This window comes from Hemitrygon akajei, chromosome 6, assembly GCF_048418815.1.
Source record: "Hemitrygon akajei chromosome 6, sHemAka1.3, whole genome shotgun sequence".
Classification (NCBI taxonomy): domain Eukaryota; kingdom Metazoa; phylum Chordata; class Chondrichthyes; order Myliobatiformes; family Dasyatidae; genus Hemitrygon; species Hemitrygon akajei.
Window position 1 is genome coordinate 148,392,215 of NC_133129.1, and position 14,151 is coordinate 148,406,365.

General features: G+C 38.1%; 1 protein-coding gene across 2 annotated transcripts in view; it reads left to right on the plus strand.

Moving 5' to 3' along the window:
• The first annotated feature begins 8,006 nt into the window (after positions 1-8,006).
• The window catches only part of rras2 (RAS related 2), a 65,245-nt gene continuing 59,100 nt past the window's right edge, over positions 8,007-14,151 (plus strand). The window contains exon 1 of one of the 2 annotated variants that reach the window (XM_073049506.1): positions 8,007-8,553. In XM_073049506.1, coding sequence (XP_072905607.1) covers positions 8,452-8,553 — 102 coding nt within the window. In that variant the 5' untranslated portion in view covers positions 8,007-8,451. Of the gene's footprint in view, positions 8,554-8,803; positions 8,840-14,151 lie in introns of those variants that run through there. The other variant, XM_073049507.1, reaches the window with a different exon arrangement.

Consider the following 14,151-nt stretch of genomic DNA (forward strand, 5'->3'; position numbering starts at 1 on the left):
GCATCAGAGGGAGATGGAGAGCAGGAAAGGAGAGATTGTGAGAGGGGCAGAGAGAGAAAAAAGAGAGAGGGGGTAAGAGAGAGAGAGAGAGAGAGAGATAGATAGAAAATAAATAAATAAATAAATAAGGGATGCAGTAAGAAGGGGAGGAGGGGCATTAACAGAAGCTAGAGAAATCAATGTTCATGCCATCAGGTTGAAGGCTATCCAGATGGAACATAAAGTGTTTTTCCTCCAACCTGAGTGTGGCTTCATCTTGACAGTAGAGATGGCCATGGATAGACATATCAGAATAGGGGGAATTTCTTTACTCAGAGAGTGGTAGCTGTGTGGAACGAGCTTCCAGTAGAAGTGGTAGAGGCAGGTTTGGTATTGTCATTTAAAGTAAAATTGGATAGGCATACGGACAGGAAAGGAATGGAGATATGGTTATATTGTTATATGGAATGGGACGTGGAATTAAAATGTGTGGCCACTGGGAGATTCTGCTTTCTCTGGCAGACAGTGCATGGGTGTTCAGCGAAATGGTCTCCTAGTCTGTGTTGGGTCTCACCAATACATAAAAGGCCGCATCGGGAGCACCGGACGCAGTATACCACACCAACCGACTCACAGGTGAAGTGTCGTCTCACCTGGAAGGACTGTCTGGGGCCCTGAACAGTAGTGAGGGAGGAACTGTAAGGGCAGGTGTAGCACTTGTTCCGCTTACAAGGATAAGTGCCGGGAGGGCTATCGGTGGGAAGGGATGGGGGGAGCGAATGGACAAGGGACAAGGGATCTCTGCAGAAAGCAGAAAGGGGGGGGGGGAGGGAAAGATGGGCTTTGCAACACCTTATATCCCGTCTGGGTAGCCTCCAACCTGATGGCATGAACATTGATTTATTTATCTATCTATCTATTTATCTATTTATCTATTTATTTATTTATCTATTTATCTATTTATTTATTTATCTATTTATCTATTTATTTATTTATTTATTTATTTATCTATTTATCTATCTATTTATTTATTTATTTATTTATTTATCTATCTATTTATCTATTTATTTATTTATTTATTTATTTATCTATCTATCTATTTATCTATTTATCTATTTATTTATTTATCTATTTATCTATTTATTTATTTATCTATTTATCTATTTATCTATTTATCTATTTATCTATTTATTTATTTATTTATTTATCTATTTATCTATTTATTTATTTATTTATTTATTTATCTATCTATTTATTTATTTATTTATCTATTTATCTATTTATCTATTTATCTATTTATCTATTTATTTATTTATTTATCTACTTATTTATTTATTTATCTATCTATCTATTTATTTATTTATTTATTTATCTATCCATTTATTTATTTATCTATCTATCTATTTATTTATTTATTTATCTATCTATCTATTTATTTATTTATCTATCCATTTATTTATTTATCTATCCATTTATTTATTTATCTATCTATCTATCTATCTATCTATTTATTTATTTATTTATTTATTTATTTATCTATCCATTTATTTATTTATCTATCTATCTATTTATTTATTTATTTATCTATCTATCTATTTATTTATTTATCTATCCATTTATTTATTTATCTATCCATTTATTTATTTATCTATCTATTTATTTATTTATTTATCTATTTATCTATTTATCTATTTATCTATTTATCTATTTATTTATTTATTTATCTACTTATTTATTTATTTATCTATCTATCTATTTATTTATTTATTTATTTATCTATCCATTTATTTATTTATCTATCTATCTATTTATTTATTTATTTATCTATCTATCTATTTATTTATTTATCTATCCATTTATTTATTTATCTATCCATTTATTTATTTATCTATCTATCTATCTATCTATCTATCTATCTATTTATTTATTTATTTATTTATTTATTTATCTATCCATTTATTTATTTATCTATCTATCTATTTATTTATTTATTTATCTATCTATCTATTTATTTATTTATCTATCCATTTATTTATTTATCTATCCATTTATTTATTTATCTATCTATCTATCTATCTATCTATCTATTTATTTATTTATTTATTTATTTATTTATCTATCCATTTATTTATTTATCTATCTATCTATTTATTTATTTATTTATCTATCTATCTATTTATTTATTTATCTATCCATTTATTTATTTATCTATCCATTTATTTATTTATCTATCTATCTATCTATCTATCTATCTATCTATTTATTTATTTATTTATTTATTTTCCCCCACCCTTTTTTCTCTCCCTGCCCCTCTCACAATCACTCCTTGCCTGCTCTCCATCTCCCTCTGGTGCTCCTATCCCCTTTCTTTCTCCCTAGGCCTCCTGTTCCATGATCCTTTCCCTTCTTCAGCTGTGTATCCCTTTTGCCAACCAACTTTCAAGCTCTTAGCTTCATCCCTCCCCCTCCTGTCTTCTCCTATCATTTCAGATCTCCCCCTCCCCCTCCCACTTTCAAATCTTTCACTATCTCTTCTTTCAGTTAGTCCTGATGAAGGGTCTCGGCCCAAAACATCGACTGTACTTCTCCCTGTAGATGCTGCCTGGCCTGCTGCGTTCCACCAGCATTTTGTGTGTGTTGCTTGAATTTCCAGCATCTGCAGATTTCCTCGTGTTTGCGTTAATAAAGCAGCTAGACTGGTTCTCCAGCAAGCAGTGAGAGAACAACCAGAAAGGATAAAACAATTTATAAAGTAACAGAAAATATGAGCAAGAGCCTGCTCTATTAATCAACATGACTGTAGCTGATCTTCCAGATTCAGTGCTCCATTTCTGCTTTTTACCTCTATCCCTTGCCCCTTCTCACCCTAACAATAGTATCTAACTCCTTGAATGTACTTAGTGATTTGTCTTTCTGTCATTGGGAATTCCAGGAGTTCAGTAGTTTCTGGGTGAAAATAGTTCTTCTTATCTCAGTCTTGAATAGTTGACCCCGTACTGTTAAACAAGATCCCCAGTCGTGGACTCTCCTACCATCGAGGCCATCCTTCATGTTCACTCTGGTTAAAATTTTGCTGTTAATGAGATCCCCTCTCATTATTCTTATAAACTCCAGTGACTAGAAAACAAATTGAACTAATGTCTTTTCAGTCTTGTAATCCTAACTCTTCATCCTGAATTCCCTCCACAGGAAGAACATCCATCTTCAGATAACAAGCACAAAACAGCTTGCAATACACAAAATATGGTCTCACCAAGGTGATGTGTACGTGTAGCAGGTCAATCCCACTCTTATACTCAAATCCTCTGAAGTCAAACCTTCCACATCACCTGAGGTATCCATAGGCTTATCTTCAGTGATTGCTGCACAAGTAGATCCAGGTCAATTTATCCTCAGTCAGATGTTCCTCTTATTGACACCAAAGTTGATAACATTACATTTACCCTACAAAACTACAACTGCATTGTGTCTGCCCACTCCTTTAACCTTCCCAATTCAAGTTCCTCTGCCACTCTGCTTCCTCCTCAAGGCGCACTGTCCCAACTAGATTTCTGTAATCTATAAACTTGATTTTACATTTAATTATTTCATCCAAATCATTAATATGCATAGTGGATACCTGGGTTCCCAGTATGGTGGTGGCCCACATCACTGTCTGCTGATCAGTAAACACTCCTTTATTGCTGTTACTTGTCAGGTGTACTTAACTTTGTCCTCATCAATCTGCCTGGCCTGCACAGTTAGACACCCACCCAGCTAACAGGAGGCATCTTCCACTGGTTTCCAAGTCAATTGCAGCCAATTTAAACCCAGCTCTCATCCACAGCCCACGTTCACTTGCACGAATCAGCCAAGCTCAACCAGTTGCTCCTAGCCCTCAGTTACCTTGTTGCTGTGTTGTGGTAAGTATCTGTTCTCTCTTGTTATGTGGCCCCTCATAGCTTGTTATTTTGCAGATAACTATTATTAAAGTGATTGCTCATCGCTAAGTCATGTCTGCTGCTCTGCATTTGAGTCAAGTCTCCTCTACATTTTCTACCACAGTCAATGTATGGCAGATGTATCTGTCTTCAGTCGTATTGGCAGAAGTGATCACTGTGTCATCCTTTTGGAGCCAAAATGCTGTATTGACATTGAGAATATCCTTGATTGTGATGCACTGCAGACCAATTGTACCAAAAGGGGGTAGATTTGGAATAGATGTGCAGGTTGAAACTGGAATATCAGAGGCACCTGGGACCACCCGGAGCAGTATAATCTGCAACCTGTAACCTCATAGCCATCACATTCATCTCTCTGTGATAGTTCTCAATCAACGTGGTTCAGTTAGCATTTCAAAAGGCATGCTAGGAGCAGCACCTGGCATCCATAAAATGAGATGCCAATCTGAAACTGTAAATTTAAAGGAATATTTCTGTGCAGACCAGACTACTCTCTGTAAACAAATAAAAAGAGCACCCAAAATGTGTAGAATTGCAATAGTTGTCTTCAAGAATTTTACCTTGTGATACTTAGTTTTGACTTGTTGAAAGTATGGTTGGTCATGAGAAAAGAACGCTCTCTGGAGCATTGTCTTCAACTCGGTGTGACCTGCTGATTGTGGAATTTATTTATCCTGCAAGCACTGTGAAAATGGTCCTTCAGAAATATCCCTGTGTGCCTTGTCCTTGTGTTGCCCATTTGAAGCATGTGATAGCCCTCCAAAACTCTATTTTACCCCATTGTTTCCTTAATTGCACATCTGGATTTGGTACATTTGCCTCAAATCTGCTTTAGCTAATCTAATTCCAATTAAGAAGTTTTGATCTTTCACCTCTGGTTATTTATAAACTGTGACAGTGTCAGATAAGCAAAGGCTTCTTTCATCTTTTCAGAAGACAGAGAGACAAAATCATTCATAGCATTCTTCCTGATTACTGTCATGTTTATCTAACCATGTACACCTACAGATGATGGCCACGTGGAGAATAAAGTTCAGCATTGGCCAAACTGTATATTTATATTGTCATTCAAAGGTAATCTTATACCTTTCAAATTTTAAACCTGGTGAGGGTGAAGCAGAATGAAGATCCTGCCCTGGAACTGGCTTTGTACTGAAGATGTATCTGTTATTGTACGATTTTCCCTCATCAAGTCTTGAAACTGAGAGCAAATTCTGGCATCTGTACTTGTTCTGCAAAGCTTGGATATCCTGTAGTTCTTGGTGCTAAACTACTCCTCCACAGGATCTGAGCTGCAGTCTTTTCAGATGCAATCAACTGCCTGATCCGACTGTAAAAGGTCTTAAACCTCTTTTTCTCATTAGATATTGCTTTTTATTATCTGTTCTGAGTCGCAATTATTGTTGGTCAAGCTCTGTAACCACTACTTGAAATATGAGGATTTATTCTCTCAGAACTACATTTTAAAAGTTACTGACTTTTAGAATCAAAGATTAATGTTTCTTTCACTTCAAATGTTGAGTTATGCTATTTCCATATGCATGAACCCTATCCATCATTTCACTTTGCATACAATAGCCAACGTGTACATTTTGATTAATAAGTTAATTTTAATTGCAAATATTACACCCTTGTTTAGAAGAGTGTTGGGATATAGTCAATTACGCGAGACATCCGTTTAACCACAGTGATGGCGAAGTTCCAGAAATACTGTAATAGCCAGAGGGGAAAAAATCGGTTACTTGATGAATGTGGATTGTTTGGAGAAAGACAGCAGAGATTTGTTTCGGGAAATCAAGTCACTGCAATTTCAGAGCGAATGCATTGGCCGAATTGTAATGGTAGGTGTTTGGCAGCGAATTGTTACCATTCATTCCTGCGAGTGCAGGCAAATTCAGGACTTCTCTACGTACGCCTCTAAAAGCAGAGTCGCGAATTTACTGACAGATAATGCCCAACAATCTGTCAGTTCACCCTGCTGCCAAGAAGAAAGAACTTGCTGCGATTTCCCGGCCACATTCTCTGACTTATCAAGTACTTTCTTATTTTAAATGTAAATTTTAAATATTCATGTCAATGCGGATCTTTACACCTTATTTTCTGTCGTAACCGGTGGATTGTAATTTATAGACAGAAATATTCAGACAAGTAGATTTGACACCTATTTAAAACGCACTTAAAATTGATCACAAATCTTCTGTCCAAACCTGACTGTACAACCCTGTAAGGGACACGTCTATTAGAACAGATCTTTCACTCAATTGTAATGACTCATGAAGAAAATGTTCAACATGACAACGCAAGTCCAGCGAAAAGTATTCTCAGTCTTTAATAATCGCGTTACTCTGGTGTTAATGGAAAAGTTGAATCATTTCATTCCTCTCTGTTGAGACTTGATTGTGGTGTTTATATTAATATTAAGTAGAATATTATCACATCTCCGCTGCTGAGATGCGTTTGCAATGCATATTATATTAATACTAAGTAAGGTATTATCTTTTAACTTATACCCAATGAAAACCAAGCTTCGTGACCCTAGTTCACTGGTCTTGTGTGCATTGAATTTGTCTGGTGTAAATCCATATAGAAAACAAAAGAAAAACTCACCTGGTTTGTTCGGTGTCGGGTAAAATTAATGCATTCGGAGATTACCAAGGCCGTCATTTTAACTAAATCTTGAGAAGTTTGAGTATTGTTTCAAACGTAAAAGAAAGCCAAACTCTTGAAATGGAGTTTGGCATTTCGATTATTAGTACTTCTTCAGATGTTGCTAATCGTCATCGGAAGACCACTGAATTAATTATTCCTTCTGTCCCCCCCCCCCCCGATTAAATGGATATAACCCCTTCAGCAAAAGAATTTTCCTTTGTTGCATCTTTATTAGGAACGTATATTCACACATGTTAAAGTATGCCATTGTTTTCAGCGTTTAACTTGTAGATCCTGGAAAACGACATATTGAGTATTTCCTCAAGTGCTCTTAACAAAATTTAATTCGTGTTTGGAGAAATGAGTGAAAGCATTTCTTGCGCTGATTAGGAGAATTTGTAGAGAAGATGGGGAGAAATCTTTATGGCAGAGCGATTGCTGGAGGACGCAGAAGATACGAAGGTACTTTACCTGGTGAGATACCCTGATTTGGAAAACACTGTCTGAAAGGCTGGTGAATATAGAAATCATCCCAATCTTCAAACGGGGATTGCAAAACGAAAATTGCAGGGCATTGTGGGAAGACAGGGCAGGATGTTTTGGCAGTGCTTCTATTTAGAAGTGGTGTGGGCACAATGGGTGGACTGAACTTTAGCGTTATGAACTTTAAGTATTCTTTAGTATCGGTTTGAAAATCGGACTGCATCGAAAAAAGGCGGGCCATCGACTCAAATAAAACAAGATTCAATCACTGGAGGCGAGGTTTAACCCGTTGGTAGTATATAATGACCTGTTGACCACGATCCGAAACGATAGCATGACTCGGACATTAATGTAAGGGGTCCGTGAAAATGATTAAGAGCAGGATGGAGAACAAAAGCTAAAACTCCGGGGAAAAACACAGAATAACAAAAAATAATAGATTTGTCATCATATTATCATACTGTATTCAAATACAAAGTTGAAATGCAAAAACTCATCTATATCTACAGGTGTAAAATCAAAACGCAGCTTTCTAAAATATATCACCCAGGCAGCTGTTTCATGGAGCTGAGCACAAACAAAGTAAAATACTGGATGAGTGCCCTATTGGAAAAATGGTAAGATGTAGATTATGGGTAAAGATGGAAAATGATGGAGGCAAATGAGAGGGATTAATGGATAGCAGCGTTGTCAGCGCACAATGATTTCCTTCCCTCCCGAATATTTATTAACGATGATGCAAATCTGAAATTAACATCAGATCATGAAGGGCGAAATCAGTTACAACACTGATTGCTGATTCTAATCAGTTACATTGCGGCATAGGGATTTTTTTTTTGCATTCACTGAAACCAACATGGACTACAGTCGGCCCCTGCAACAAGGTTTAAAACATCACCGATGAGGAGTAAAATGGTTGAGTAGAAGAGATGTGAAACCTGTGTATTTGATTTGGGAGCGTGTTGACTTCAGTTCTGCAATGCTGGAGTGGATGCTCTGATTGGAAGTGTGTGAATATTCAGCAGCTCATTTGCATGTATTAACATCCCCCATGAGCGCCGGCCATCATTTGCCCGCAGTCGGAGCTCCCATTTGCTCTGTGGCGGCTCCGCAGTACCGGTGCCTGCACGCTGTCGCATCTGCCTTATGAGTCGCATCGCTTGACCACGTCCATTGGAGCAATTCGATAAAGTTTCTTTCTCTATCCAGGAGCTGTCGGTGTGGGTGAAATTTTGCCGCCCTCCTCCTCTCTCTCTTTCGCTCTCTGTCGCTCTCTCTCCCTCCCCTCCCCTCCATTCCTTCATCCCCTTCTTCGTGCCCCAGCAGCTCGCTGTGCCGCTGCGAGGAAAGGTCGGTGTGGGACGGCCGAGGCTCGGGCGCAGGCCCAGGCCTGGTTACCATGGCAGCCGCCAAGGACGGAGTGGTGCAGGAAAAGTACAAGTTGGTGGTGGTGGGCGGTGGCGGCGTAGGCAAGAGCGCTCTCACCATTCAGTTCATCCAGGTCAGTGCGTGGCGACATTAATCCAGCCCGTGGCTTCGGCCTACTTCGCGAGTTGTGTGCGAGGCGGAGATCTGGGTGCGGGCTCCGCAGGGGAGAGCTACCCACACGTAGGGGCGGTGGGTATCGTTTTAACCCCGCATCTCGCCTCCCCCCTGGCGGCCAGTTCTCTTTGCTTTTTGCTTGGGGTTTGGTCTCCGGGGGTCACAGGCCGCTGCACTGTTTCTACATAAACTAATGCACAACTTCAGTGAGTCAGCGCTTCTTGGCGAAGAGTTTACAAATCCTTGTAAGATAAAATCAAATCTCTTTCTCACTCCTTTTCACTTCCCTTATTGGGGTTTTGCATTTGATTTATGATTCTGTTCGTGACCTAAGTCCGAGCCATGTTGGTTTCCAGAGTGTGAGCACTTTGGTTACAAATTTGTAAGTAGTTTTTAAACTGGCGTTAAGCTAGCTGATTGTGGAATCTATATTGGATCTCACCCAGCTGTTTTATAAGAAGTTATAAAAGTTTTCGCAATAAACAGTTGCTATTGATTTGTTTTATTTAGAATGGAATTTAATCTACTGCTTGGTGATTCTCTTTTATAATCTCACGTAGACGGTGTAAAATTTGCTCCCTTTATGGCAAGTATGCGAGAAGTTGAATATCGTTGTGGTTTGTTTAAATACAACAAGTGATGATTGTATTTCTGGAATTGTGATCGCCAGTTCTCTGAAGTTGTGTTCATGAATGATCTAACATCAGTATATTTCGGGAAATTAATACTTATTGAAGTCTAAGTCTTGAGCGGACAAATAACGCATCCTCTGTACAAGGGGTTCAATGTGCTGTTCTGGGTGGCTAGAAAAAGACATTTGTTCGATGCTTTAATTCAATAACTTGAAACCTCTTCTAACTTTTAGACAGCTGCTACATTTCAACCGTTGTTTACAACTGTTAGCCATATCCAGCTGTCACGTTAAACCTGTCCCTGACGTCCTACCGCGTTAATCTGGAGACATCTAACAGAACTGAATTTGATAGTAGTTCAGTTTGTTTGTAGTTTGTAGTATTGTTTGTAGTTGATTTGTTTGATAATCGTAGACCTCTCCAATACAGTTGAAAGATGATAACCTATTAAAGATGTTGCACACAACTAGTTAACTTAATAGTATTGTAAAATGGACACCCGTGGTCTCAGTGTTGGTAAACTTTGTCCAATTTATGTCTGGAAAAGGAAATTAAGCAGTTCATCTTTTAGATTGTGCAGTTCATGATCACCACTGAATTTTACCCTTCCTTCTGCTGGGAGACAACAAGATTACCAGTGAATCGGAAGTTTAATTGGTGAAGATGGTCTTTTCTTGTGATTTTTATTAATTATGGTGGAAATTCTTCAGTTTACTTTGACAGTTGCAGGTTCAACATACTTAAGACCAATCAACATCCACAGAAAAATGGTTGCTTGATTGAGATACATGTGTTGTGGGATACATGCACTGTGGTTTACAGTATAGAATCAGGGAAATGCATTGGAGCACCTTCCTAAAGATGACTTAAATAACATGACTTACTTTTTTGATTTCTATCAGGTCCAGTTGTAACATCTCACTGCTAAATCTCCCTCTGTGTGAAATTCTGATAGGCAAATACCCCTTTTTTTCTTCTGGGTTGAAATCCTGCCCACAATCCACTCGGTAGCTTAATTTGCAATACTCATGGAATACTTTAACAAAATTTAATTCAGCAGGACAGTTGATTGCCAGCTTAAGGGCAGCTATGCAGTATATTTGCTGACATCTATTACAGTATTTCATTTTTTTAAAAAAATGTTTAATGTTGGTGAAAATTCCATGAGACTGAAAATTATAAACCTGACTCTTATTCAAAATAAAGAGGAAGACTGCAAAAAGAATACAGGTTAGTGGAACACTTGTCAAAAGAGAACTGTTGAAGACATTACAGTAGGGCACTTGGAAAAATTCAGGCTAATTGGAGAGAAATAAATTTGTGAAGGGAAAGGAATGTTGATTTCTTGGAGCTCTTTGGAGAAATGAGCTAATGTGAATAAAGGAGAATTTGTGAATGCACACAAAGATCCCTCCAGAAGGAATTTGAGGTTATGTATCGAAGGCCATGATAGTGTTTTAAACATTTGTGGTGTTGGAAGCAATATATTGGCATGGTTAAAGAATTGGCAGGTTATGGGTCAGAGCAAGTTCCCTATGTTCTTGGCCTCTATGTTGATGAGATGTGACATGGATTGGGGGACTGCTTTTTAGAGCACCTTCCGCCCATCTGTAACAGGGAGGATTTTCTGGTGGCCAACCACTTTAATTCCACTCCCCATTTCCATTCTGACATGTCAGTCCATAGCCTCTACTGCCCTGATGAGGCCACTCTCAAGTTGAAGGAGCAACATCTCATATTCTGTCTGGGTACCTTCCAACCTGATGGCATGAGCATTAATTTCTCCAACTTCTGCTAATTTCTCCCCTCTCCCCTTTTTCCATTTCCCATTCTGGTTCCAGTCTTGCCCCTTCTCTTCTCACCTGCCAATCTACGCCCCCCCCCCCCCCACAGTGCTCATCCACTTTCCCTTTTCACTTTCTTCACCTATTAGGTTCCTCCTTCAGCTCTTTACCTTTTTCATCTTTCACCTCCGTGCTTCCACTTCATTCTCCCTCTCATCCCCACTTTCTTCCCTCTCGATGGCTTTACCAATCACCTTCCTGATTGAAATAACAGTAAGATGTGAGGATTAGAAGTATTTGAGAACTGATGAACTACATTTTCAAAAGGACAATGACAGTATGTTCTTAAGGAGCATACGGGGGGGGGGGGGGGGTAGGGGATAAAATTCATTCAAAACAGATTGATTCCTCTGCATTTCAGATGTTGAGAGATATTGGGGAATGTAGTGAAATGGCACAAGTTCTTGACCTGCTTCTTATGGAAAGGTGAAATAGGCTCAGGGGCCTAGTTGGTGGCTACTGTTACTAATTGTGACATTGAAAGATTGCTTTTATCATTTAGCTTATTTGCATTTTAATTATTTTTAAAAGGTACATCTTAGGGATGCTATAAACATTTTTAATTTTGAAATGTTTATTTCATGGGAACTTGATTAAACCCTAGTGCTGCTAGGTGCTTTTGATACATGGACAGTCTTGTTTCTTTTCTTCTATATTGACAGTTTATCTTAGTTGCTTCCTGCATTGTACTAAATTCAAAATGCTGTTACCTACCTGCTGAGTTCATCCAGCTTGTCTGATCATTTTCTTAACCTTTCTTTCTTCCATTCTCCAGTTTCCATCGTGAACCTACTGTTTCCTACAGCTATCTCAGCTTCTTTTGCCCTTTTCTGCTTTCTCTAAGGATTCCATTCTGTTCTTCTAGTTTCTTCATTTGCTCTGAAAACTTACACACTAGCTTTTTCAGTACCTCCTTAGCCATGACCCTTCTCTATCATAGTTGATGAGGCACAATCTTATCAGTCCTTTATCTCTTGAACTCTGCTCAGCCCTTCTTCCAGCTAGAAGAACAGAATTTCCTTTATCTTTGCTTTCTACCCAACATTTGGCAGATCATTCATCATTATTATATACCATATCCAATGGGATTTTACCACTGGCACATTTCACGTTCTCCACCACCATTCTGAAAAGACTTCTCTAAAGGTTTCCTGGTCCACAAACTATTCCTTCTCTGACATGGCATTTTCCTTTGCAGCCACAGAAAATGCAGCACCAGTCCCTTTGCCTTCCTTCCCATCTGGGGATCCAGGTCATTCTTGCAGGTGTATTAATAATGGATTTCTCCCTCCTGTAAAAGCAATCCCAGTGTAGTTGACTGGAGTATCGTTGAAGTCTTTGCTAATTTCGCAAAAGAAAGCAGCTGAAGAAATTGGATATTTGGGAGGTTAGAAGAGCAAAGAGTAAGGAAATAGGGTAGATGTAAAATTGTTTCTATCAGTAAGGCAGTATTGAGTAGAGAGTGTAGTTAACATGTTAATAAGATGGTTATTCTTGCAGAAGTTGGTAAATAACTGAGATAACTAAGTGGCTAGTACATTAGAGCAATTTAAGGAGGATTTGAATATATTTTTGATAGATGAGTGAAATGAGGGCTTGTGGGTTCAGGCACAGAAGAGGAGATGAGGCTTTGGGGATATCATAAGAATATTGAATGTTGGGATGGCCAACTTCTGTTTTCCTTGTGTGGAAATATTTTTCCTATAGAGTGATAAATTATAACTCTGGAGTGAGCTTGATTTTGTAAGCCGAGTAAACATTGCCAATACTGCCAGTTGATTTTGGGACTTTAGCTGAGATGCTTAGTATTTTTCCTCATTCATTTGATGTGCTTTCCTGGTAGGCTGACTTCTCTGAAATTGAGGATCATTGCTGCTTCATAAACCATAGGCTTGTTAATGCATTTAATGTAGTGACCTTTGAGCACTTATGAGCTTGCATTTTACCATCAATATGTCATTGTGGAAGGGATAAAGTTAATCTTTTTCCAAAGTGTTGGTTAGCTTTTTATTATTTGTGGAGATGCTGTGCATTGCAGCTGGTTGGTACAGGGTATTCCTCTTGTCTTGAATGAAACCCTTTCATGATAAAACTTTTGGTGAGAAGCTCTTTGTGCTTTTATTGTATGAATAATTTGACCTAAGTTCTAGTGGGAGATGTGCCAATTCTCAATTGACTTCTATGGTACTTAGTGAAAGAAAATGAACTTCTGAAAAGATGTGATTGGCAATGGAAGGGGTAAGATAACTCCGTTGGAGTTGATCACCTGTCCGAAAGCTTGAATCCAGGGCCCAGTATTCTCATGGGGAAAGATATTGGCCTTGTGGCAGCATTTTCAGTCCAAGATTTTGTATTTGTTGGTTGACCATTGTCCAAACAAGAGACAACAGTGGTGTTTCCTTCTATAATGGGTTCTGATGACAGCTGAAAACCATTTCATATAGTTTATCTTCAGCAACTTGGGTCTGAAACTTTAATGGTCAGGTTAAAGCAATGATGCTAAAGGACTTGAGGTTAGTTCTATTCTGCTTTGCAGTAATCTGAATCATTTCTATTTGGAGCTACAGTGTTCACAAAGTGACTGATATGGCATGATCGCCACCTTAACTGTTTTGTCTTAACTATAGAAAACACAAACCTATTGGTCAGAATGATTTAGAGGTTCAAAGTTAAATGCGTTTGTTGGATTGGAAATATTTCAGGAAAAAATAGTTAAACAAATGACTAGCATCAGGGCTGAGGGGGAATCAAAAATCTGTGACCTCTAGTACTGATGGTGACTCTCCAGTGCAGTTACTCCTATCTACCTTCTTTCTGAGAGCCAAAATGAAGTACAAACAACCAGTTACTGCTGAAAGGAGCACTTTGAAGAATATTGTTTTTAACCTCTCGGATCACATGGTTGTGGTGCAGTTGGGAAATGTATGTATAGTGGTTCAGAGGATCATAATAGTTCAGAGGGTCTCTTCCTGTTGTTGTAACAGCTTATTGAAGCCACATTCGATTATTTTTAGGCCAACTTTAGAAGGATTGTGAAGTGTGTTTAAATGTATTTCAAACCTTCAAAATGTTGGGTATTTT